The sequence below is a fragment of the Candidozyma auris genome, chromosome 6 (assembly GCF_003013715.1).
Source record: "Candidozyma auris chromosome 6, complete sequence".
In the NCBI taxonomy this organism is placed as follows: Eukaryota; Fungi; Ascomycota; class Pichiomycetes; order Serinales; family Metschnikowiaceae; genus Candidozyma; species Candidozyma auris.
This window is the reverse complement of record NC_072817.1, coordinates 1-26,222: the sequence shown is the minus strand read 5'-3', so window position 1 is coordinate 26,222 and position 26,222 is coordinate 1. Positions and strand designations below refer to the sequence as shown.

General features: G+C 46.5%; 8 protein-coding genes across 8 annotated transcripts; 3 read left to right on the top strand and 5 right to left on the bottom strand. All coding sequences in view use genetic code 12, as the record gives it.

Annotated features, from left to right (window-relative positions):
- Window positions 1–2,803: 2,803 nt before the first annotated feature.
- Window positions 2,804–3,637, bottom strand: CJI96_0004695 (uncharacterized protein; the record flags this gene model as incomplete). Its single annotated transcript, XM_029037541.2, has 1 exon — window positions 2,804–3,637. One exon carries the CDS (start codon window positions 3,635–3,637, stop codon window positions 2,804–2,806), a length of 834 nt encoding a protein of 277 aa, XP_028888597.2.
- Window positions 3,638–6,805: 3,168 nt separating this feature from the next.
- On the top strand, window positions 6,806–8,095 carry SHA3 (putative serine/threonine protein kinase; the record flags this gene model as incomplete). The annotated part of the gene is made up of 1 exon (XM_029037542.2): window positions 6,806–8,095. The coding sequence occupies one exon, from the start codon at window positions 6,806–6,808 to the stop codon at window positions 8,093–8,095; it is 1,290 nt and encodes a 429-aa protein (XP_028888598.2).
- A 2,400-nt stretch (window positions 8,096–10,495) lies between these two features.
- On the top strand, window positions 10,496–12,181 carry CJI96_0004693 (sugar porter family MFS transporter; the record flags this gene model as incomplete). Its single annotated transcript, XM_029037543.2, has 1 exon — window positions 10,496–12,181. One exon carries the CDS (start codon window positions 10,496–10,498, stop codon window positions 12,179–12,181), a length of 1,686 nt encoding a protein of 561 aa, XP_028888599.1.
- Window positions 12,182–12,691: 510 nt separating this feature from the next.
- Window positions 12,692–14,056, bottom strand: CJI96_0004692 (putative carboxylic ester hydrolase; the record flags this gene model as incomplete). The annotated part of the gene is made up of 1 exon (XM_029037544.2): window positions 12,692–14,056. One exon carries the CDS (start codon window positions 14,054–14,056, stop codon window positions 12,692–12,694), a length of 1,365 nt encoding a protein of 454 aa, XP_028888600.2.
- A 576-nt stretch (window positions 14,057–14,632) lies between these two features.
- On the bottom strand, window positions 14,633–16,174 carry CJI96_0004691 (uncharacterized protein; the record flags this gene model as incomplete). Its single annotated transcript, XM_029037545.2, has 1 exon — window positions 14,633–16,174. One exon carries the CDS (start codon window positions 16,172–16,174, stop codon window positions 14,633–14,635), a length of 1,542 nt encoding a protein of 513 aa, XP_028888601.2.
- A 1,554-nt stretch (window positions 16,175–17,728) lies between these two features.
- CJI96_0004690 (uncharacterized protein) lies at window positions 17,729–18,178 on the bottom strand (the record flags this gene model as incomplete). The annotated part of the gene is made up of 1 exon (XM_029037548.2): window positions 17,729–18,178. The coding sequence occupies one exon, from the start codon at window positions 18,176–18,178 to the stop codon at window positions 17,729–17,731; it is 450 nt and encodes a 149-aa protein (XP_028888604.1).
- A 1,634-nt stretch (window positions 18,179–19,812) lies between these two features.
- Window positions 19,813–21,426, top strand: CJI96_0004689 (uncharacterized protein; the record flags this gene model as incomplete). Its single annotated transcript, XM_029037549.2, has 1 exon — window positions 19,813–21,426. One exon carries the CDS (start codon window positions 19,813–19,815, stop codon window positions 21,424–21,426), a length of 1,614 nt encoding a protein of 537 aa, XP_028888605.2.
- Window positions 21,427–24,987: 3,561 nt separating this feature from the next.
- CJI96_0004688 (uncharacterized protein) lies at window positions 24,988–25,815 on the bottom strand (the record flags this gene model as incomplete). Its single annotated transcript, XM_054702223.1, has 1 exon — window positions 24,988–25,815. The coding sequence occupies one exon, from the start codon at window positions 25,813–25,815 to the stop codon at window positions 24,988–24,990; it is 828 nt and encodes a 275-aa protein (XP_054558198.1).
- Between the last annotated feature and the right edge of the window lie 407 nt (window positions 25,816–26,222).

Below are 26,222 nucleotides of genomic sequence, written 5' to 3'. Positions count from 1 at the left end.
TGGGCGAGAAAAAAAAATGAGGCAGAAAAAGCGAGGCAGAAAAGACGCCACTGGCGCGGAAAACGAGTTTCAAAAAAGCAGCCAGAAGGAAAATCGCAACTGTGGAAAGCCACAAACAATTGAAACAAAGTAGAAACAAAGTAGGAATGGTGAAAAGTTGAAGCCCGAAACACAAATTTTGAGCTTGGATGGGCCTGGCCACCGTCTCCATGCAGGAGGCTGGTGTGATGACTCTCACATGATATCGAACTTTGGCGAAAAAAGTGCTGGCCGCTGTCGTGGGAACTTAACCCAGGGCGGCCAAGTGGCTGCGAAAAGCCAAACCGCCAGGGCCCAAACTGGAAGGGCAAAGAGAGGCGCAATTGGCCAGGGCAAGCTTGAACAGACCCTTTTTGCAGCAACAACCTTCTTTTTTTTTTTTTTTTTTTAATTTTGTCTGTGGCCAGTACAGCCCGTAGCATAGTGGTGTCCAGTGTGCCCGGTCGCATTGCGGCAGACAATTCAGCCAATGGCCTCTGAAAACACCCTCCACCCTGATAGCTCTGATAACAGCTGCCACAAAGATCATCTCGTAAATCGAATCCCTAACCTGGCCAGCCTCAGAGGTCCCACTCCTCAATTCCCCTACTAAACTTCCCATTCCTCAATTCCCCTACTAAACTTCCCCTGAACGTCCCTTGAACTATTGATACTCTCTAGTAGATCCCTCTAGCTCCCCGGGAGTAAAGAAAACGAAAAGCCCCCACTCCCTAGCCGTCTCTGGTTCCTTCCTGGCCCACTCCAGCCACAGGTTGTTGGGAGCTCGTGCCCACGCAAGGGAAGGTGAATCTGGCGCACCGTCTGGTTCGGGCAAGGTGGGTGCTGCTTTTAGCGGGCCAGTGCCACTGAACGAGTACAATCGACGCATGTGCACCAAAGTCGCTCACAATGGGTGGTGAGTGGGTCTGTGTATCTCTGAGTCAAGGGATCCTAACGAATTATCGATGGGATTCCGTTCACTGCTCGTGTAGGGTCTGGGCGGCCTCGGGAGGAATTGATGTTTGGGATCGGCGTGGGTTTCTGGCGAGAATGGACCATCTCGTGAAACAATGGTTTTTTCTTTGGGTGCGGTAGTTGGTCGTCGAATATGGGGATCGCAGGGAATCCCCAGGGATCGCAGGGGATCGTAGAAGATGGGCACCGCAGGGGATCGTAGAATTTGCCGAGTTTTGTTTGTTGCTTGTTACTGATTACGGACGAGTGGTGACTGGGCATTGCAATTGATCTCTGCTTGCCTCTCAACCATTCCCTCTTGGTACCCCTTCATTGAAAGTTCACACCTCTTGTGGTGTCTCTTGTTTCCGACCAGTCGTACACCCACCTCTTCTCGACCGAGCCTTTGTTCTCCCCCTGCGTTAATAAACTCTCGTCTAGACACCCGCCACATGATTATTGTCTTCCCTGACGGCCATTGTGGTGAATGTACAGCTTTTCACGGGGCATGTGGGTGCATCCCACCGTGCTATGTTGTGTATTGCAAAAACTCAAGCACTCACTGATAGTTGATGAGTCTTGCTCCTGCTCTGTGTCAAAAGCAGGCAAAAAAAAAAATCAATGGCAGAATGATATATATCCCTGCCGCTCTTGTAGAGGACGTTATGATAAGGTGGGGGGCAGTGCTCAGGATAGGATGAGAAAGCCTTGGGATCCAACCTTGACCGCTGAGCCTTCCTTCTAGAGGGTCCAAGACTCTAAGCCCAAAGGAAGCAATTGGTGCTTAAACCTCCTGGCCATTGGCCCTGAAGGAGGAGTCTGGGTTGCCTACGCAGATAGAATGTTACTCTTTAGCGTGAGACTTCTTCAGTCTCTCGCCTTTTGGTAGTGGTAAGAGAAGTACCAAGGTTGAGCCTATGATATTCAGAACTCACATCTTGGTGAACCTCAGTCTTGAATACTCAAAAAGCCGCAAATTTCGCCTCGATCGCCTTGCTGATCGGGCTCACAATTTTCAGGAGTATGCTTTCAAGGATGACACTTCTGGCCTTGCTCGGAGAAGATTAGTCTCCTTGATCATGGAAGGTATTCTTTTTGTAGACTCTGGAGACTACCTTGTCACTCATATTTCTACAAGCTAAGAGTTCCCAGAATTTGGGTTGCAGCTTTTCAAATTTTTCTATTTGATAGAGGAGAACGCTTTCTTTTCTTCCTCTCCTCAAAGAGACTTCGTAAACTTGACACAACATCGATGGCATCGAAGTATTTGTACAACAGACGAGCTGACCGTGCAATAAAGAAATAGTAGTGGATTTGTCAAATCGTAAAATGGAACAAGACAAGAGTGCAAGTCATTCATTTGAGGACTCTAAAGGCTTCATGTCCCGTTTTGTCTATCAATTGCCTGAGTTGCATTTGGTGCAATACAAACAATTTTTTTCGCAAGCCATGAGAACCTCAATCAATTACGATGCACTGATACAATGTATCTGTTGACTTATGTGTTTCCTCGCATCCTCCAAACAATTTTACTCGCTTCTTCGAAGCAATTCACCTCTCTCGTACGTTTGTAAGATATGAGGAGGAACGAGTCTAGCTCCCGAGAGAAATATTCTATTTGATTCACACCCTACTGCTTCATGTTGATAGCCTTGGTAGAGACGCAAATTCAGAGATGGCTACGCCAGAGACCCCAATCCAGTTCTGCTACTCAGTCCAAGATCCAAGCACTTCCTAAGCAATTAAGGTTTGTGTCAAGATGATTCTTATGACATACAAATTACAAGATAAAAGAAGACTAAGCGTTGAAGACAGAAGCATGTTCACTGCGTTAATAATCTCTCCATGCTTCCAAATTGAGCCAGTTGTTTGGGCAAGGCATGAAGTCATGAGAACCACTCTTGAATTGCACACAGCTCCGCCAATATCTGGGTGAGTTCCTAATAAGGAAGCCATGTGTAATATTTTGATTCAACGCTTGCAGTATAACGTCTGCCACGTACTCCTCGTCCATAGCGAGATCAATAATACCAAGACGAGGCTCCTCAGTGGCCCAGGCAGCCACAGAGTCAAGCACCTCTTCAGCTTCAGCTTCTGAACGCTGATTCTTCTGTGTAGCCACGGTGATTCGATACAGATAGTCGCCCTCAGTAAATTCTCTGGCCAGCTGCACTTTGTAGTCTCCATATATGGCTCTGCCAATCTCCACAACCAAAGCTTGGATACCGTATTGGACCTTGCGTTGGATAAGCCCAGGTACCTCCCTCAATGCCTCATTGAGTTCCTCGATATGACCGCCAGTTTCTCTGCGCTTTGTTTTGAGGTCAACGCCACGGATACTTCTGCTGGGGGAAGTTGCGCCATCAGGTGTCTCTGCCACCACCTCGTCCATATTTACATGAATCACGGCGATATCCTTTTCTTCTAGACCTTGCTGCTTACCAACATATCTGCGCAATGCTCCAAAGGATTCTTCATAAACAAAATCATCATCCACAAGGGCAAAGTAGGGACCTTCGTCAGGCAGGTAAACGTGGCCGGGCTTTATTTCATGGCCTGGAGGACCTAATGCAACGTTGCTGGCATTGAAGAAGTTGTCAGAATTTTCAAAGTGAATTTGCAAAACACCGAGCACTAAGACGGGGAAGAGTGTAAAAAGAAGCATACTACGTTTTCCAAATGTGAAGATTTGAGAAGTGGCGAAACGGATCAAATTTTCTTTGGCGTGAATAGTATACAAGCTCGAATAGTGCATTTTGCTACCTTGGGTGTCAAATTGAGTTCAGCAATTTCATATCTCTGGGTTTCATTTTTGATTTGGCACATTGATTTGGCTTATTTGTGTAGATTGTCAAAGAAAAGGCTATGTTCGCCGCCTGTAAACTTAAGCGAAAGGCTTGTGCGGCGCTCGTTTGACAGCCGCTACTGGATAACTTAACGTCAAAATTGCCAAGTTGTATTTTTTTATTCACGTTAGAGGCTCGTCTTTCCGATGAAAATGTTGCAATCTCTCTACCGCTTTATAAGACATTTTTGTCAGTTGCACAATAGTTGTCGGCTCCGTCCAATTTTTAGATCTTACTAGAAATAGTTGCAAAAGCCGGAAGCTAATCGTAGTCGGGGGAAAAAACCCTAGACCCACTATATAAGTTGATGATTCAACACGGTCTGAAGTCATCTAAGGCAGTCCACCTTCCGCTGTTTAAGGCTCGTCGTGTAGGATTGAAATTGACTGTCGAAGCCCGCCCCAAGTAAACGTGAGAACGACTCCAGGATGGAATTCGTTAGCAATTGTAGAATATTTGCCGATCTCCCGACTATAGCTTTGGAGTACAAACTTTGACTTATCTCGAGAGTCAGTATTTCTTTGCCAGTGCGTGAGCTAAATCATCATGGCTGGGCAATTCACCAAGAAGCATACAACAACGTTTGTTTGCCTGAGTGTCAAAATATCATAAGCCTTAGCAAAAGTTGTAACAGTAGTTAATTCTGTGTAAAAACAACAAGACACTGGTATGATACTTACTTGAATAGCTTCCGATGATCAAAAAGTTTCTGCTCCCATTGATACAATAAACGCAATCCCAAAGAATTACCACCAAATTTAGTTTGAATCAGAATGCAGATGCAATTGAATACTATCAGTGGCATTTGTGTTTATCAGTGATGTAACATACAATGATGATGATCCTACACGTACTACGAGGCCCACTGTTTAACATGCGGCCACCCCATAAAGGACTCCTGATGACCCCAAAGTAGCCTCTTATACCCAAAAGAGTTAACCATCACTTGCCAAAGTCATCTTGAAACCTGTCAGAAAAGTGGAATGTGTCGAAAACGCAGAATCCACGAACGCCAGAAAACGTCGCGGTATGAGACGTAGTTCGGGTTCCGACGAGCCAAAGGCAGGTCGGATCGCTCTAGCTACTCTTTCCCCTCTACTCGCCCATTGGCCTAGGCGGTAAAGTGAATGAGCAGCATCTCGTTAGTTTTTGAAAAAAGCAGATGTGGGCCCTTTTATGCGATGCGAAGATCACGTGCCTGAGATCGCGTGATACAACACCAACAGTCTCGTTATGTGCCTGGCCGTGAAGGGTAGACTAAGTAGGGCTAAACACGAAGATGTGGAGCAAAAAAGTCTGACACACAGATATTCGAGATAAGACATTTTCCCCATCACAGCTCTGGCTCTGGATTCCACATCGTCTTTTTTTTGATGTATGTCCGAGTCAGCAGATATAAGATGAGTCAATGTGAATGCTTTTAGTGGCTGCAAACATGCATTGAGGCGAACCAATTCCCAGAATATGATTCTTCATTTGCAGCCAGATTTACCTTTCAAATATTCACTCCAACAAAAGCTAAACAAATTAGAGCCCGGCGATTCCTTGTATTAGTTGGGAAACGTGAACTACGCACAGTGGGCAAAATTCCACCCTTGAGCCACCCGAAGGTGGAATGATCAGTTTCTCATGAACTGTTGCTACGGTACGCTTACGACTAGCAGTTATTCGGGAGAATCATGCTCAATCAGGGCGTTGGCTAAAAGGCGAGAAAGCAGCGAACGAGAAAGCAGCGAACCTTGTCACTTTCCATCTTGCCCAGTTTCTTTTTTCGGCGATTGCAACGTTGCTTGGTTGCAATTGAAAAAACCACAATGAAACACACCTCAAGAGCTCTCCCACATTCAATTGCCCAAATCACATGAGCCTCACCTTCCATCAGCACCGTAGCCGTTACTTCTGCTCCCCTCAATCAAATCCTATTCAGCTTCGCCATCAATTTCCTCTATACGCGACTCTATCGTTCGATTTCGTCTCCGCAACCTGTCAAGACAATATAGAGAATGGCCATGGCAGGTTAACCCCGAGGCGGTGGTTGTGTGGCTTCTTTTCAAAAGGGGTCAGAAAGACGCTCAATTCATTGATTTTGTACAAAGTGATGTAATTTTCTTCATTGTGTCCGCACAATGTGACACTCTATTGTTGGTCAGTATTCACTTACATTTCACATCTTCTTTCTTCGCTTGAGATTTTTCTAATTAAAATCTACTATCTCTTCTCCTTCTCCCCTACTATCTCCAGACTGTGCTGGGGTTGCTATCACGCGGCCTTCGTTGCTTCTTGCCTGATCCGGCGAAGGTGTAGTACCGAGGCGCTTATTAAACGCTCATGCCAATACGGAATCCCACTTAAACGAGGCCGCACTGGATGTGATGTTGAGCCAGCCAGAAAGTTGGCAAGTACAATAAAAGAGAAATAATTAAGAAGGTATGGAGATTGTTAGAAACGGGGCAGGACTCAGAGCCTCGGGGTCATCAATCTTCCATGTTGCTTTTTTCCAAACGTTGTGAGTTCCTTCGGCCTTAGAAGGCTTCTCTTCGATCATGTTTGGGTGCAAAATTGGGCCACTCGCGCTTCCTGTTTGTTCCGATCTCGGGGGCGTCCGGGGGACCCCGAAGAGCGTGAAATTCTGGCCCTGAGCTAGAATTGCAAATCCAAAAGAAAATGTGCCTCCAAAAGTGACTCTTGGCCATCTGCGCAACTTGTTTGCTTCTTTCTACGACGTCTTGTTCCCAAGCTACCGTGTGGGTCTCATGCTTTTTGGTGGCTGCGAAAAGTGGCCTGAGCGCGAAAAAAAAAGTACACTATCTCCCCGACTGACCTATTTTGCAACCATCATCTGACAAGTATAAACGAAGCTTCTCCCATATATAGAAGACAATAAGCCGTTTAGGTTGGTTGAATTGTTAGATACCGCCACAAAAACTATCAAAACAAAAGCAATACCTTGATCCTATAAGCATCTTATCTTACCTATCTACTAGTTTATGACGCTTGATCTCCTACCTCTTCTCGACCCGCAACCGGAGGTGCCCAAGCGCCACAACACAGACCTCAGTCTCGATGGATTTCCTATAAACGACAAGCTACGGTTTGTCCGGAAAATCGGTGCGGGAACCTATGGTCTTATTTATTTGGTGGAGGACGTGGAAACTGGCGCTGAGTTTGCAGCCAAAATGGTGATGACCGATCCCCCGGTCAAGAACGGTGGGCGCATAGACGTTGACGAGAACAAAAAGCTAATACAAAGAAAAATGTACGAGTATTTCGTCTGCAGCCCGAAAAACGTTGTGGAGCTTGATTTGGACATGGTGGCCAGAGAAGGTGTGAGGTGCCCCTTCTTAAAGGAGATTGCTCTACACTTGAGGGTGAGTTCTCATCCAAACGTGGTGACGATCCACAAGGTGCTCAATTTGGGCCGTGTGGCCGTGATGACCCTCATGGACTACTACGACGAAGGCGATCTCTTCGGCAATATCATCGACAGAGGCCTTTTCCTGAGGCCTCCTCCTTGGCAGGACCAGCAGAAGCTCATGAAAAATTGCATGCTCCAGCTTATCGACGTGGTGAGTTACTGCGCTGCCCAGAGTGTGTTCCACTGTGACTTGAAGCTAGAGAACGTCATGATACGATACAACAGATCGCATAGAAGAGCCCCCGGCTCGCCTCTTGTCGACTACGGCGAGCTCCAGATCGCCCTCATAGATTTTGGCCTCGCCATGACCTCCAACACCATCTGCTGCAACGCCTGCAGAGGTCTGAGCTTCTACATGGCTCCTGAAAGAATTGTCAACTTCAACACAAACCACTTAGTCAAGTCTTTGGTGGACATGCGCCAGTACCCTACCGTGGAGAATGCGCCCAAGCTGGGAGCAAAGCTTTTCCCCACTTTGGCAGGCGACATCTGGCTGTTGGGAGTTCTCTTCATCAATATTACCTGTGCCAGAAACCCCTGGCCCATTGCCAACATCAATGACGTCAACGATGTGTTTGGAACTTACATTCTTCAGAACAGGGACATATTGGCGTCGATTTTGCCCATTCTGCACCGGTTCAACCGTCTCTTGGACGAGATTTTCCGCCTCAACCCCAACGAGCGAATCCTGCTAGCAGACTTGTACCGCAAGATTGCCAGAATAGATTTCTTCTCGGACGAGATCAGAAAAGACGATGAGGATTTGGTGTATAACCCGCAATTGTCGACTCCTCCTCCCGAGAGGCCATTGGCAGAGAGGGACTTTGTGCCCAACTGCCCATTGCTGATCAAGACAACGTGACACAGATTTGTAAAGCCGAATGAAGCTGAGAGTTGAAATGTCAATGTCTATGGGGAGGGGTCGTTAAACCGAACGGCTGCAAAAGGGCCGAGAGATGGGGAGGGAATGCACGTGATCTATCACGTGGGGAGCAAGAGAGAGAGAAAGAGCAACGCGGAACAACTTTCTCCTTTAGGCAGGGTGGTTCTGCATTCAAAGCGAAATGTGTCTCATTGTGCTGCAGAGGTGGTGCCTCTCTAGTTGCTTCATCTGCACGTATACGGAAAGCTGGGCATCGTCAAGGCAGCATTTATCCGGCGCCAAGGTCAGAAACAGTCTGGTCAATACATCCAGGGCTAGCTCATGTCTCTAGCACAAGCCATGTTTTCACTTCGACATCACTTTTCCAAGGTGCACTTACACAAGATCTAAAATTAATCAGGGTGCATGGGTAAAGGAAATACTGCCAGCGGGGCAAGGGATTGTTAATGGCATACAGGAAACACAACACGGAATAACCATTGTACGGGGGATAATAGAGTAATAATACGGCATCGGAAGTTTGAGTCAAGTTGGTGAATATGCAGAGTGTAGAATACAGTAGGTGCAAATGAAGCGTTTGCTTAGAGAAGGAGATGGGAAAGAATGCTGATCCAGAACTAAGGCAAAGGCCCTTCAAAAACACTACAGTTCTAAAGGGCTAAAAGAGCTACTTCGGTAGCCAGATTTTTTGATGTCATACTATCAGTCCTTGAAAATATTATACCAAATTATTAAAGAAGGCTTCAAGTCAACCCATTTGTGCATTGCATGCACCGGTCGTTTCGTAAGCTTTCAAAGACTCTATCATCTGCACTGAAAAGTTTATTCTGCTTGAGCAAAAATCGTATCTTATTGCCATCGGTTGCTTCCTTTTCTGGCTCCCGTCACACTCACCTGCCATACTTAATAGGCTGCTCCGAGACGCCCTCATTGGGCCAGTGCAGTCATAGGTGTTCCAACCAGAGCCGTTCAAAAGAGGCCCCTAAAAATTCCAGATATTACTAATACTTTCAATTTTATGACTCTTGAAATAAATCTTGTTGGGATGTGAAAGAAGTTGATGATTTAGTCTTGTCACCTGATTTTCTGTTGCGTTTCTGAGTCACTTGTGTAGACTCTGGCGTTGATATGGTCCATTTATTTGTTGAAAAGCCAGTGAATTCAACTCATCAACCACGGGCCGGATAAATCGGCGCCAACCCACGACGTTTCTAGCGTAAAAGTCGGGCCGACGCCTCTCCTGGAACAATGCCACTCGAGGCCTGAAGTTTCTCCACTTTGCATGTCTCTCGACGCTAGTCCCCAAGAATAAATCCGTAACAGGAAAGGCACCTCGCTTGTTCCGCTCAGAGCCCTCCTACGGCAAGAGAGAGCTGTTTCTGGTGGAACAACTCTATGCACGAGCTGCAGCCCGGATAATCCGCAGTCCCTTTAGCTACTCGACCACTAGGGAGACGGTATTCGTACAAGTAGTCATGCTTTAGTCAGCAAATAATGTTCCAGTAGTCTCTAGTCTGTTCAAGCTCTAGTCGATTTTTGCCGTCGTAAATGTCGCCACTTAAACATGCCTATGTGCGAATTGCTCTCCATGTCGCAAGTTTTTTCTAAACAGGTAGTGGCGGCAGCAGGAGTCGCCGACATTGATCCGTGGGGCCGGGGTGCTCGTAATTGTTCCTGTAGACGGGCGCCAAGCGAAAGGTTCTTTTTTCTTTTATTAGTACGCTTGATATTGTTTATCATCCCGAGCTGCTGCTTTCTTTTGGCGGGGTTTTTCCGTGCTGCTCTGTTTCCTTTGCCGCCGGTTGCTCTGGCCAGGTGGGTTCTTTGCTATTTTCCCCAGGTCACAATGCGCCTTCTCCAGGATTTGGGCGCACCCCGCGTCATGTCACCCTGTATTGGTTTGAAGCGCAAGCGCTGGCCGTAGTCAGGCCATGGAGCCGAGACCGGATGAATTCCAGCTTTCTCCAGGCAGGTTTGCGTCATTGTTCAGCTAAGCATCTTCAAAAACAGGCCACCAAAGGATTCCATTTACGTCAGTGCTCGACTGAATCTGAAAGTTAGTTATGACACACAGAAGAGGTGAAACTGGCCGGGGTCGGCGCCCGGCGGGTGTTTGTGTGCGGCCTCGTAGAGTACGAGCTTGGTTGCGGAAAAAAAAATCGTGTTTGGTCATCGGGATAATTCTCGCGTGCACACAAGCCCAGACGCACGCGTCATACCTGCTCTCCGCATTGTGTACTGCACACAGAAGGGGCTTAAGCGTCCCCACTCGGAGAAACCTCGCTGCGTTTTACCAGCCCCCTCTAGAAATGGACACTATAAATTGAACCCACCACCCTCTACTCTGATTGCTTCTCTCATCCTCTATTATCATAAACCATGGGCTTCAGTAAGTACGAAGAAAGCTTGGTCAAGCCCGCTTTGGCCTTCAGAAACTTCCTTGATCGCACCCCCAACATTACCAACATCTACTTCATAGCTTGTATCTCGTGTATATCAGGGATGATGTTTGGTTTTGACATTTCGTCCATGTCGGCCTTTTTGGACCAGAAAGACTACCTTCGATTTTTCAATTCCCCAAGCTCCGACATGCAAGGCTTCATCACCTCTGCCATGTCACTTGGATCTTTCTTTGGTTCCATGGCCACCTCGTTTGTGTCTGAGCCTTTTGGCCGTAGAGCCTCTTTGATGATTTGCGCCTGGTTGTGGATTATTGGTGCTGCTATCCAGTCGTCATCTCAAAACAGAGCCCAGTTGATTATTGGCAGATTTATTTCTGGTGCTGGTGTGGGTTTTGGCTCCTCGGTTGCTCCAGTGTACGGCAGTGAGTTGGCTCCCAGAAAAGTAAGAGGGTTCATTGGCGGAATGTTCCAGACCAGTGTCACCTTGGGCATTTTGGTGATGTTCTACATCAGTTTCGGTTTGAGTCACATCAACGGCGTGGCCTCCTTCAGAATCGCCTGGGCCATCCAGATTGTGCCTGGGTTGCTTTTGGCCATTGGTTTGTTCTTCATTCCCGAGTCTCCAAGATGGTTGGCCAAGCAGGGCTACTGGGACGACGCTGAAAAAATCGTTGCTGACGTGAACGCCAAGGGTGACAGAGAAAACCCCGATGTGCAGATTGAGATTTCTGAAATTAAGGAACAGTTGTTGGTGGAAGAGAATGTCAAAGCCTTCACCTTTGCCAAATTGTTTTCCAAGAAGTACCTCCCAAGAACCATTGTTGCTCTTTCTGCTCAGATCTGGCAGCAGTTCACCGGTATCAACGTCATGATGTACTACATTGTGTACATTTTCCGGATGGCTGGTATTTCCGGTAACGCCAACTTGGTTTCCTCTTCCATCCAGTATGTGTTGAACTTTGTGTGTACTGTGGCTGCTCTTTTCTTGATGGACAAGATCGGCAGAAGACCCTTGTTGCTTGGTGGTGCTGTGATGATGACCATCTGGCAGTTTGCCGTGGCTGGTCTTTTGGCCACCTACTCTGTGCCATACCCTGATTCTGGTTCTACCTCGGTCACAATCAAGATTCCTGATAGCGATAAGCCTGCCGCCAACGGTGTCATCGCCTCATGCTACTTGTTCGTTTGTTCGTTTGCTGTTTCCTGGGGTGTGGTTGTGTGGGTCTACGTTTCTGAGATGTGGGGTGACTCTGTTTCCAGACAGAGAGGTGCTGCCTTGGCCACTGCCGCAAACTGGATCTTCAACTTCGCCATTGCCATGTTCACTCCACCTGCTTTTGCCAACATCAACTGGAGAACCTACATTATCTATGCAGCATGCTGTGTGGCCATGTTCATCCAGGTGTTCTTCTTCTTCCCTGAGACCAAGGGCAAGAGATTGGAGGAGATTGACCAGATCTGGACTGAGAAGGTTCCAGCATGGAAGTCGGCCAGCTACAAGCCTGCCGTTCCTATCTTGTCTGACGCTGAGTTGGGTGAGAAGATTAGAACTCAACATGCCGAGAACAGCTCTCAGTTGCTTAATTCGCTGAGTCACTCGACTGCTGAGAAGGAGGCTGTCGACCATTTGGAAGATAACAATAATGTCTCCGATAGAGTTTGAGTTAGAAAAAAAAAAATGGATTATACATGTTATTTACGAAATGCTAATGTGCGCCCAGGGGCCGAAGATGTTACAATAATTTGTAGTCGAGCATAACGAATGTAACCTTTGATTTTGCTTTTTAACTTGTGCGTGGTAAACCTTCAACGCCTTTCGATGGTCGATCGAGGTCGGGAGAGTGATGCAGATGAGCATCACGCAGATGAAAAGTTTGTTGCCTCACAAGGTCATTCAACTGATGGCTCCACAAAGAAGCATCTCTCCCTAAATGGGTTTTTCCGGTTGCTTTATTGTTACACAAACCTAGTGACCAGTCGCATAATAATCCCGGTTGCAGAAGCCGAGATCAAGTGGCGCTTACCGAGTTGAAGCTGCCGATAATCTTCATGCAAAGCTTTTACTTATGGGCTTAAACTTAACCTTCGTTTAGTATTCATATCTTGTGGATGATTTTGTTTCTTAGCTGTGCCGTGTTATGCTAATCTTAGCAAAAAGTGCTACCTGATTGATTTACAGGATGATCCGGTCGTGTTTCCAGATACCATCAGTTGCTCTGGGAAGCACTGAACCGTCTTCCTGTGGCTCAGACTCTGCCAACTTTACAAATACCTTCGAGATTGGGTCCGGGTACCATCTGTTATGTTGAAGGTTGAACCATCCCAAATGGCCACCTATCGACGTTGCCACCAAGTATGTGTATGGATTGAGGCTCACTTCTGGGTAAGGCAAAGACTTGCTTCCGACGATAGGATCGTCCAAAGAGCTTACTATTAAAGTTGGCACTCTCACATTCAAAAGACGCTGGTCTGGAGAAGCGTGTCTGTAGTATTCAGAAGCACAATTAAAGCCGAACATTCGGGAGGTGAACACGTCGTCAAAGTCACGAAGCAACTTGAGTTCAAAAGATTCTGGGTTTTTCTTGTACTCCTCAATGATCTCGCCAAACTTAACATTGTCGGTGCTCAGGTGAACATTTAACAACTTGAGTAAATTCTGACACATCGTAGGCGAGTAGATCTTGCTTCCCAAGTACGTCTCCACAAGCGCATGCGAGGCGACCTGGAAATCCCATGGAGCACCGACTACTGCGGCGCCCTTGATATTACGGTAGACGTCTCTTCCTTCTTGGCCCAAGTAATTGGCAGTGATAGCACCACCCAAGGAGAAACCAATGAGGAAAATCTTCTTGTTCGGCCAAAGCTTCTTAATATGTTCATTGATCAAGTACCGCAAGTCGTTAGTCCACAAGCCGCAGAAGAGCTGTGGAGACGTGATGGTATGGTTAGCACATCCTCTAGCGTTGAGCACCAACCCATCGAAGTTGTATGGAGCTTTAGTCACCTTGTTGATGAACGCACGAATGTAGGACTCGTAGGAGCCTCCACTGAGACCGTGAAGAGCCACCACAAGCGGTTTATCGTTGTCTAGCAACTCCTGCTCTTTTGCAGGGTCTAAGTATTCAGTTCTAGGAGGAAGTTCTCTCACCTGCGAGGCTGGCCTGAACTTCTCATGGTCTGGATCGCTTCCCTCGGGCACCACGTAGTCAATAGCGAAGGTGCTTTGGCCATTCCAGCGGTCGTATGGCATCTTGTCGCCATTCACATAGTAGAACTTATTTTGCGAATCGACCGTGAGAACTCTTCTTTTGTAGTGGACCAAGTCAACATTCTCAAACTTGTTGATGGCGGTGTAGGCAGTTTGAGAGTGGCCGCTGGAAAGAAGCGGGTTCACGAAGAAAGAAGCACCGTTCTCAAACTCGGGCACTGACTCCTTGATGATCGCAGCGATCGTCTTGGACCCACTCGCAGAAGTAAACTTGATTGGCAGTTTGGGCTGGTGCGTGGAAACCACCGATCTGAAGAAGCCAGACACCATTGGGCGATTGAAGGTGATTGACGTTAAATTGTTGGTATTGATGTAAGAAGCATTGCTATTCGCGATGATGTAGGTACCAACACGGAAAAATCGGAAAGTTCAGAAGGGCGTCTGCTGAATTGTCAACGAAAAGATGGATGTAGCAGTTTTGTTTCGCTTGTCATAAAAGGGTCACTTGATGCTCTGGGCTTCCTTCAGGGGATGCAAGTAGCACGATATGGGGTGTTGAATGTTCCTAGAATGGCTGCGAAAAAGGCTCATACATCTGAGGTGTATCACAAAATACGCTGAGTGATTAAACGGCGAGGATAATAACTCCAATTTGGAAATTGGCGGGGCTCACTAGGCTAGAAGAATAATAAAAGTCTGTTATTTTATCTAACGGTCATCTACAGCACTTGAATATCCTGATAACTTATTAAATAACTAGTTGGGCACTACCGTCTACTTTTGTAGGGGTGGAATGCCATTTTTTTAGGTCATGAATCACATATCTCGGGTCATAATACGCTTTTCAAACCACCTCACATATCATGTAGTGGCCAGCCACTATCCTTCTGCATTATTGCGAGTCTTTTACAATCTGTACGAGAAATATGGGCTCTTGTCGCCCATCTTCAAGAGCTCCTCATCGGAGTAATTCTCGTATTCGCCGTCTTTAAGTGCTATTTCGTCCTTTCTATTCGTTCTGACGTAGTTGAAGACCACGATAACCATAGCAGCAGCTCCAAGACATACGAATCCAAGCGTCAAAGCGTGGCCGAGGATAAAGCGAGGACTATCCTGGTTTCTGTAAAAGTTAGACACAAAAGCACCACCGTAATTGGCTAGTCCAATCTGGAACCCAATGCCAATCGCCCTTTTGTATGAGCCGGACAAGTTGTTTGCGTTCCAGACAATAGAAAGAGGGATTGCAGGGTACATCCCTAAACCAACAATGTACATGGCGGCGTAAATGCCGTGTGCGTTTGTTCTGGGATCCAAACAAATGCATGCAATGAATCCTGCAATCATGCACAAGTAGTTGAATGAAAGGAAAGGAGATCGAAGCCCAGATCTATCCGACAAGTAACCCTGGATAATACTCCACACACACGATACCACGTAAATTGGAACTGTGAGCAACTGGGATTTGACGGAGGTGTAGCCCAAGTTCTTGACGATGGTGGGCAAGAAAAGCGAAATACCATAAGTAGGCAACGCCACGCCCAAGTAGGAAAACATCTGGCACCAACAGTTGATGTCTTTCAACACAGCAAAGAAGTAGCGCTTATCGCTCGAAGTATCTTCTCCCTTTGGAGCATCCGGATGAACTTTATCCTGGTTGGTCAGGTGGTGAACGTTCCAGAGAACAAACTCACGTTCTCTTTCCGTGAGGAAGGAAGCGTCCTTGGGGTATTTTGGAAACCACCAGAACGAAAGCACTCCACACACAAAAGTGAGCAACCCTTCAAGGATGAAGATCCATCTCCAGCCGGCGTAGCCTCCAACACCGTCCATGTTGGAGATGGCAGCAGCCAAAAGTCCCGAAAAGGCGCCTGCTATCGAGGCGGCAGAAACGAAAATCGCCTGACGGAAAAGCAACTCGTTTTTTCTGTAGTACATTGACAAGATGTACGAGATTCCGGGAAACAAAGCGGCCTCGAAAAACCCCAAGAGAGCTCTAGTGGCCATGAGCTGGGCGTAATTTTGAACAGTACCCATAAGCGTCATCACAACAGCGAAAAGAGTTACTGTAGCGGGAACAAAGATGTCTGGCCGAGATCTTTTTAGAATAGCATTGGACGGGATCTCCATGGTGGCGTAGAAAATGAAAAAAATCGTAAGGCACAAGTTGTACTGGTTGCCTTGCAAGTTCAAGTCCTCGGCAAGGCCCTCGATTTTGGCATTTCCGATATTTCCTCTGTCCAAGAAACTTAAAAGGTATAAGATAGTAAAGATGGGAAGGAGCCTGAGGTCAATTTTGCGAAGAAGCTTTCTTCTATCAATATCAGGATACTGATCTGATTGGAGGTCCTCATACTCGACCGATCCCTGCCCGTCGAGACTGGCTTTTTCCAGAGCGGAGTGCTGGACACTCAACTTGACGTCCCTAGAGTCGTGCTTCTCAGAGGACATGGCGATTTCAAAAAAAAAGAATCTTGAAGTTCGACAAAGCAGTTCCGTTCAAGATAGCCGCCACACTTATGGAACAGGTCGAGAGTTAAGCTTTTGAGATCTTCTGCTGTATGAGCAAAAGAAAGCGCACAAACCGTTCCCTTTTTATCTGGATTCTTCATATCACCTTATCGCATATGGATTGGGGAAAGCATGCAAGAGGGTTTCAAACAAACGACTCGTGTGCTCGGAGTCTCACCTTGGCGGCACTCTTGGCCCGAAACTCTAATGCGCCTAGGGTCTTATCAATTCCGCATACGCTTTTAAGCGAGCTGAAGCTCACAATTGTTCCCTCGACACATGAGCTTCAATGGGGTCCACATTGTCATTGATGAAGGTATTGAAAGCCTGTAAGTGAGATCAGAGTCAAAAGATGACAGAGATGACAAGCTTTTGAATTTTGTGGGGGCGCAATTCACTTCGCATCCGTTTGGAGATAAAAAGCAAGAATTTCATGCAACAATGGCGAATGGCACCAAGGCATTGTGATAGCGTGGAGGAGTTCCTCCAGGCGAATGTTCGCCGTGGCTGCGAAAAATGTGCCTTCTTTCGCTCTCGCCTACTTGCCCCTACATCCACTGTTTCACTGAGCAACCTGCAAGGTCTGCTTTCCGTAGTTACAACTTAAAACTCTTATAGTGTTCTACAGCTTCATGGTGATACCCGTTCATTCAGTATTTAGTTCACGACTTTAGGTCTCACTCCTGCGATGGCTCGTTCACCTCGTAGCCGTTACCGGGAGGAGCAGTGTAGACAGGCTGGCCACCATTGCCCTTGTTTGGTGGACCTTTTGGTGTCACCTCGAGAGGAGCGTTGGGGTCGTTCCAGTCAACAGGCACCTTGATGGCGCAGGCGAGGGAGACGAGGGCGAGCATGGAGACGAAGCGCATGGTGTAAGATTGAATCGTTAGTGTTTGTTGTTGATGATGATGGCTCACAAGGAGTAGGATATTGCCATTCTTTTATACTTGTCTGAACTGGGATCTTGTTGAACTTGCTGCCACTCTGAGCGTCATATTCACAAGGCACACAGTACTGAACGAGGCTGAACATCGCGAGATCTACAACTCCCCGGTGGCAGAGAGAGATCTCGGCTAGCTCGGATTGTCAATGCGATGTGGAGAAAGCTGTAGAAGGCAAGGGTCGTCGGCTATGAAAGGAGACTCAACGGTCATTAACCTGTATTGTTGCTTTATACTAGGTGACGAAAAGGCTGATGGGTATGTTGAGGTAGCAAAGATGAATGAATGGACCTTGAATGGAATGATATTTGTTGGTACACATTCACAGAGAGAAAGAAGATTACACCAAGGCAGACTCATGTCGTGCCAAGACGCATCGCTTGCCTGATAGCGGCTGCATTTCGCTCTGCCTCAAGAGTTCACTTCGCCGTTGCACCGTTAATACGGCACTATCCACATAAGTTCTACGACACCTCCTTCGGGAACACCACTTCTACAGCACACTTGACTTCCTTGCCCCTATTTCTTTGCCGTCTATTAATGCCTACTTGGTTTAGGCGCTGATCTTCTTCAACTCGGTCATCACCTCTGGCTTCAACACCGTCTGGTCCAAGCCTGCCTCCTTGATCTTCTTCAAAGCAAACCCAACGTGCTCGGAGAAACCTAGGTGGGCAAATGCAAATGCTACGTACGCCCACACGTTGGCAGAGTCCTCGTTGATGAAGGTGCTCAACTTCAAGTACCAGAGCACTCTGATGGCTTTGGACCAGTCTCCTTCGCCCAAAGCACCCTCCACCTCGGCGAATGCAGCTGCGGTGTTGCTATCACGCCCGTTCACAGGGGTCTTTGTGGCGCCTTCTTCGAAAGAGGTGCCGAACTCACAGGGCAGCTTCTTGTTGGGGGCAATTTTCTTGCCTGCAGGCAACGGGTCTGGTCTGGCCTTGACATTGCCGGGAACACCCTGGTTGATTTGAGCTTTAAAGTTATCGGGAACAACAGACATGGTCACAATTGGTGGTGATATCGCTTGGAGGAGGGCTCCGAATCTCATGGAAAATAATGTGCTGCGGTGCACAAGGCGGTTGCGCGCGTGACTTTTTGTCACGTGCGGATATACGTGGTGGTCTTGCAAGTCCAATACTTGTGATCTATTGAAAACAATGTATGAATATGGATATCGCTAGATACATTGGTCGAGATGTTTGTATCCTGAACAGTTAACGGTATGTGTGTGTGTAATCTTCGTCATCGAAATGAGTGAGCTGGTGCAGGCAGTAGTACAAGCTAACGAAGAAGCGACATCCCAATAATCTCTGAGTTTACTGTTAAAGTAGGGTCTTATGCTTGTGTTTGGTTCATTATTTATCTTTCAATCGATCATAAGTAGTTTGTGGCAATATTACAATGGATCCGATTTTTAAGGACGTAAGAATGTTTCAACTTTTGCATCCAAGTGCACTATGCGCGTAATAACTGGAAAACTCCTCCCAAGAAATCTCTACTACTCATATTATCGCTCGCTGAAAACTTTCTTTATTAGCATGCACTCTATTGAAGGTGATCATCATGTGTCATTTCTACTCTATTAACTTTGACTGTGTCTTTGTAATAAACAGATTTGTTTCCGAAAATTAGGACTTATTGACTTCGCTTTCTGCGACCTCGAGGTAGCCCTGTTGAGAAGAAAAGAATATCACCCGATGGCCACAACAATTGGCCAAATCTTGTCTAATCTCGACCCAACTGCACTCGTACTGTAATTCATAGCCACGCTAGAAGGAAAACTTCGAGATCCCTCAAAGTGGTGCAACAATGGTTCAATTCTAGACTACAGGCACCATCGTTCACCTTCTGAAGAACAAGCATTCTAAATCGATACCACCGTCTAAATACAACCCAGAACACCGCTCGTGCCGGAGTGGAATGGCGCCCTTCGATCGCTACCTCGAGGGTTGCGCTTCGCATTTGCTCCTCCTACATTCTTACCGAGAAAACCAATCGCCAGCGCCGTCTACACTAAGCGAACTCCCACCCAAGTCAATCGAAGAATGCCCGAGGTCAATTCACTTTTCATGTTGCATGCTATTTCCTCAGTGATAAATTCTTACATAAATCATTCTAACTCCCCAGGGTGGAATCCACCTTTATGTGCCTTCCTCGAGCCCCTGACGCACGACACTGTCACTGGAACCATGTCGAGAGATATGCAATATTTCGGGAAGGAAAGGTCGGAAAGGCACCAAATGGAGAATAATTAGTGACGAATCCAGAAGGGGCCGAGGCAGGTGGAGGTGCCCAGGCTGTGGGTGAGGACAAGCGCGATTGTGGACGAAACGCGAATTTTTGGCGTCTTTTTGTTTTTTTGCAGCCACTTAGACGCATACTTCTGCGAGACTTGCTTCGCTTCTTTTCAACCGCTAAGATCTAGTGAAGGCTCCGGCAGGCACCGAGCCGTCTAGCCCTTGCGGCCCAGCCTTCCGAAGGAGAGATTTGAGCTTGGGCCTCACTCTTGCAAATCTCGCGTCTGTGGCTAACGAGCACTGCCAACCTCCCCTTGCTAAAAAATGGCTGCGAAAAGTATAAAATCACCTTGGGCTGCTACGTAGGGTTCCCCTTCTTCTGTTGTGTTCTTCAGCTATGCTTTCTCCATTCCTTATCCTTGTGCTATCCTCTTCAATTAAGGCTCTCACTGTGCCAGAGTACAGCTCCCAGGCCAACGCCCAGCCTTTCGCTCAGACAAGTGCTCAGGACCCTCAACAGTCACAGGGTGCTCCACAATCTTCCACCTTCTCCACTGCCCCATTCCTGTCAAGCTCGATTACTCCTCCTCAACAGAACGCACCGGGTCCAAGCTCTCAGCAGCCAGAGTACGAACCAAGTTCATCAAGTTCTGACGCATGGACGAGCTCCACCTCTCCTTCTTGGCCCAGCTCCAGCTCTGAACCTTTCACTTCTAGTCAAGTGTACCAACCAAGCTCTCAGCAAGCTCTGCAAGAGCCAACATCAGATGAATGGTCTGGATACTCCGCTGTGCGTCTTGAGTCTGGTGCTCCTCAGAGCCCCCTGAGTTCCTCGAGCTTCTCGAGCTCCCCAAGCTCCTCCCCATCAGCTTGGCCCTCCTCAGACGCTTCTTCAGAACAACCACAGTCCTTTGAACCTTCCTCACAAGCTGCCTTAGAGTCGTCGCTGTCTCCTTCGTCTTCAGGTTTTGCTTCTTCTTCGGCTCCACAATCATCTTCGGTTCCTGCTTCTTCCCAACAGTTATCGTCTGCTGCTATTCCAAATGCGCCATCATCTTCAGGGCCCTTTTCTTCGGGTATTGCTTCTCAATCATCAGAAGCTAGCTCTCTTGAGCCTGTTTCATCTGGTGCCACTTCCTCTCCCAACTTGGAGGCTCAGGTTAGCTCTTCGAGTACTCCATTATCTTCTTCAAACTACTCCGAGGCATCGTCGCAGCCATTCGCTAGTCTGACTGGAGATTCCTCCTCAGAAGTGCCCAGCGCCTCTAGCTCTGCTTCCATTGCTTCACAAGAGGCTCACAGCTTCTCGTCCTTCTCCAATACAACATCGGCGGTGACTTCCTTAGTCACGAAGGTGATTACTATTGGCGGTGGTGAAGGGGGATCTCCAACTACCGTTGTCACGACTGAAGAAGTAACCAAGGTCATTACACTTGGCAACAACAACGCTAACCAAGAAACTGGCAATGCTGCTCCAGATGCTGCTGCTACTGACGTCGCAGGTACAGATAATGCTGGTTCCGATGATGATGAAAGTGATGATGAAAGTGATGATGCTGGTACCGGTGGTGATGCTAACAACAACAATGCTGCTGGTGGTTCGCCCGCTACTGGGAACGCTGGAGCCAACAAAGGTGGAAATGGTGGAGGTGCGGACACCCCAGAATCAACTCTGACGATCTTGTTTACTGTTACCCTTGACGAGTCCCAACCAACTGGTGGCGCTGACTCGGGAACGGGACTGGGCAATGGCGGCGCTACCACAACCTCTGTGCCCGTCTTGCCCTCGACCCCCGGTCAAGGAGGCTACGGCAAAAACGATACCAGCCACGCTCAAGGTCTGAACTCCACAAAACCCACCACTCCCTTAGATGGGGGCAATGGAAACTCCACCTCAAACTCTACGTTGGCCTCTAGAAATGTATTAGGGTCTCGCAATCTTCTGCCAAACGACTATAAGTTCGACAGGAAGAGAACATCTTTGATTTACGCTCCTGCGAGCACTCATTAAGGTGAAAAGGACGTTTATACTAAGAACCGAAGGTTGATTTACGTAATAAAAGTCTGCTTTTGAATTGATTTCTTCTCCTAGTTTGTTAAGTAGAAGTCTGCTTATCTATGAAATGCCGCAATCGACTGACTCAACGTCATCAACTTGTCAATGTCACTGACTGTTGACCAAGTAGACAGCAAGTGTGAACAAAGTTGACGCTGTGAGTCCATTAAAGCTGTCGCAGGCGGTCCTGAGACACAATCAGGAAGAGTTTGTCAATAGTTTCTCTAAAATGATTTCATGAACAGAATTTGCCATAGTTTGACACACTTTCAAAACCCAGCTCAAAAGGTGAGAGGCATTTGGAGCTCTCGATTCATGGCACTTTCACTGGAGCCTGCTGTAAATGGGTCGAATAAATGCTCGTGTTTGTTTCTGCCCAAATTTGATTTGATTCTCTCAAGGGCTGCGCCATATCCATTGCTCAATATAAATTATTGCTCCCATATGTAGATTTTCGGTAACAAGATAAATGTCTCGTTCTCAATACGATATCACCTCGGAGAGCAAAGCCAACTTGGTCTAGCGTGCATGCGCATTGCTGAGACCTCATGAATATCTGAGCTAACATTCCGACTTATTCTTGAAACTTGGAATGTTTAATCATACGACGGAAGGTCCCAGAGTGCTGCGATGACATGAATGAAGAGTTTCAAGAAAGCTGAATGGTCGATCCATGAATCTTATGCTTGCGACAGCTGAATCTGAAATGTCACACTGATTCTTGTGCCTGGGCGTACTTGGATGCAATTTGCAAAACTCTTTAAGGCAAGTCGTGCATCATAGGGGTCCTTTCAAGAGTATACTGGGATGGAAGGAGGGGATGACTCACTCAGACGATATATGCATAAGGAATAAACAGTGATTGTCTGTTGTCTCATTTGCTTCATAAGCCGCTGTCAGTCAGGATCTCAGTGAAACGCTCAACTGTTCAACATGAGTTCCAAGCATAGTCATTCATTCGTGGTATTAGAAAGATTACAGAAGTTGAAGGATATATCGAAACTACCTCTGTATTTTCTCGCAGTCTTGGAAGGTAGAGTCAAGTATCTCTCGCATTTTTCTAGGACAATTATGGATGACGACGACATAATAAGGGCAACAGAGGTTGAAGTTGAGTGTACTTCAGATCCGCCTACGAGAATGTTTTATCCCTCTGTGCTGCCTAAATCAGTGGGTTTAGGACCGGACCACGAAAGCCAATGTGCTCTATTTTCAATCGTGCATCCGAAACAAGTTCACTCGATGGAGGCAATTGGCATAGGGAGGCCTGTTCATCAAGATCATCTTTTTGGTGGGTGCTTCGTCAATGTTGGGAGGAAAAAATTTTGCTTTTACCTGAGTCATCCCTTCACCGCTGACCCCTTACACAACGCACCGCCGAGCACAGACAAATACTGTCTTGAGATAAACGAAGGCTTGCTCAAATTTAGCTTGATATCTATTTTCAAGAAGCCTAACAGGTTTTGCCAAGGCGAGTCTCACATTGTGGCTCCGGAAACAAGAATCGCCGACTTTTTAGACTTGAAATTGAATTCAGAGTACGACTCAAAGTCTGCTCTTGCAGATGTTTATGTGAGGCGAATTACTGTGATCCTTGAAGAAAGTAAGGTCTACTCCCCTTTTCTGGAAGGGCTGTTAAAGAAACCTTGTGAGGTTCGTCAATTAAAATTACTTGAAAGAGAGTGTATGACGATTCTTGATCAGTATAGGGATTCCCCTGGAAATGCTATTCTAGATCGTAGCCTATATGATTGCCAGCTTCCAAATTTGGGACCCACTTACTTCACAAATGACTTGAGAAGAACATATAGGGTGAAGATCGGTATCAGACTTGCTTTAAGAAACGATACTTTCGACCTAAGCACTTACATGAATGTCGCAGTTGCAAGCCTTGATTATAAAAAGCTTGAAGGATTAGACGTTTCATCAAAATCGAGACTGTTTTTTCGGCAAATTGTATACATTCAAAATTCCAAGCGTGACGAGTATCGATTTTCAGAAGAGGAGAAAAATTTGTATCGAAGGATCGCTCTGAAAAGAGACGACTATGTTAGCCACGAAAGTAAAACTTATCCTGTGGGAAACATGATATTCACTGTGTCAAAAATCATTCTTGTCTCTTTTCGAGAGCCTTGGAAAAAAAATTGCAGCGAAGAAGCTTTTCAGCATTCGCTGTTAAAGATGAGTGATTGCTACATTACATGTGAGATGAAACCCACCTCTGATAGTGATCAATCATGTTTGCGCCAGTCACTGGCTTTTCTTTTTCTAAAACAAGGAAATATTTCTTGTCCCTTTACATTTCCGTCTTATACACCATTTCACGATGAAAACTTCTTAAATCACCAATTGGATAATCCGTTTATTTCCACGGAGGTGACATCAGAGTTTGGATCTCTCTCATTCACCTATAAAAAGAACGAAAATTGTTTGTTCACGAGCTATAGTCATGTCATAATTCCTCACAGTGACTTGGCAGACTTCTTCACTTTAAGTTTCGTGCCTACCAGAGTTGAAGAAGTAGGGATTCCGGATGAGAAGATGCTCGTGTTAGAGCATATAACGATACTTCTAGAACGGAGCGAGTCAAATAACCTACCGAAGAAGTCTAAAAGGAGGCTTTATGTAAGAAAGCTTTTGGAGAATGACGTGGCAGAGCATGTCAAACACAAAGTGCGTCTTAACATTCGTGAAACAATTTTGTTCCCTCGAGCCGTGTACAGTTGCAAAGTTCCCCCATGGAAACCCACATTCATCTCGAATGGTTTCATCCGAGAGTTCAAATTACGGGCAATTGTGAAGTTCAAGATGAGTGATGGCCATGACGTATCCATGGAAGCATGCACGCCCGTTGAAGTTCCAAGATCTGAGAATGCTCTTCAGGATGTCGAGCCTCCTTCATATACCCCTAGCTGAGCCCGCCTTTCTTCTTTACAAGTCTTTCCCAGCGAAATTTCACTTTGTAGAAGCGCAATTGAGTTGTATCACTGTGAATGAAATCGAACATATCTTCTGAAAGCAAAGTTACCTAAACGTTCCGAAATGCTATCGTCTTGACTATTTCAATAAAAGTTGCCTCTCGTTTTTAATAGAGCGAATTCTCACCTAGTTTTGTTTTTTGGTCTACTGATTTTGAAACTTGTATTTCAAAAATACTCTAAACTCAAACATCTGCTCAAGACCAGCGCACAAAACGTGATTCAAAGTTTTCTGGATGTTACACGATAGTTCAAGAGCTAGCATCTACAACGTCACATGTTTCGATCTAATTCAGACATTGCAACAATCATCAATGGCGACTTAATCACGGTTTGTGGCAATTTTTTGGATCGTAAATCGAGAAAGCCTTTTTTTTTTTTATTTTTTTTTTTTTTTATGAAGAATGGCATGTTATAGAAAAGTGGCATATAGGAAGCATGTTTCATGCATTGCAAGAATACACTAGGGTGCTGAACTGGCGAGAATGTGCAACGCTACAGAGTTGCAGTGGCGATATTGGAGCTGCTCAGTGCGACTTCAATTTTCATCCATTCCACCATTTGAGTTCTCTCCTTGTTCCTTCGAGACAACATTTCTCGCCTCCGAAGTGCACAATTCTACGGACTCGTTATTGGTTGCAGACTGCCCATCCTTCTTCCTCGATAAATTTGAATCTGTCTCGGACAGTTGAAGCTTCCCTCCGTCTTCTTGGTCTTCATGCTTGCTGTTTTCCGAATTGGATTCATCTGCGTTCCGAGGTTCGTACAAGCTGCTATTCATTAAGCTGGCTGCAGCTTGTTGACTTTGTGAGTTCCCTGAATCCTTTATAAGGCGGCGTCTTTTGCGTAAAGGGCCCTTGTGCTCGCGACCAGTGCTGACGGTGCTGTCGGCGCTATCAGCGCTAGCAGTTCTGCGTTCGTCTTCGTTACCTTGAACGTTACCTTGAGCGTCACCCTGTACGTTATCTTGGACATTATCTTGAGCATTGACCTGAACGATACCCTGACCTTCATCTTGAGCGTTATCCTGAATGATACCCTGAAGATTAACGAGAGCGATAGCCTGATCGTTACCTTGAGCGTTACCTTGAGCGTTACCTTGAAGATAATTTTGAACAATATCCTGAACATGATTTCGAAATACCTCTTCATAAGCCGCTAAAGGTCTCCAAATGATGTAGCCACGACGATGAAGACAATGTATGATAAGAAATAATCCATGGTACATAGCAAGGAGAAGGGCAGAGCAGAAAAAGTGTCTCCGTGGATCACCATTCAACTTGAAGAGCACTGCCACAGAACCAGCCAATGTGAGCAAAAGTGAGATCAATTGCCAGTGCCCACTGTTCGTCCTTGTGGATGTCATTTTGACGTATTGCAGCCCATCGGTGTGATATTATCCACCAGTCGGAGATAAGGAACGTAATCAAGTAACATAAAGCGCATAAGTGAGCTTTTTTCTTTAGGTGGTGTCTGGGTTTTCTTAGGTGGTGTCTGGGTTTTTAGGTGGTGTCTGGGTTTTCTTAGGTGGTGTCTGGGTTTCTTAGGTGGTGTCTGGGTTTCTTAGGTGGTGTCTGGGTTTTCTTAGGTGGTGTCTGGGTTTCTTAGGTGGTGTCTGGGTTTCTTAGGTGGTGTCTGGGTTTTCTTAGGTGGTGTCTGGGTTTCTTAGGTGGTGTCTGGGTTTCTTAGGTGGTGTCTGGGTTTCTTAGGTGGTGTCTGGGTTTTCTTAGGTGGTGTCTGGGTTTTAGGTGAGCAATACGTAACTGAACGAAG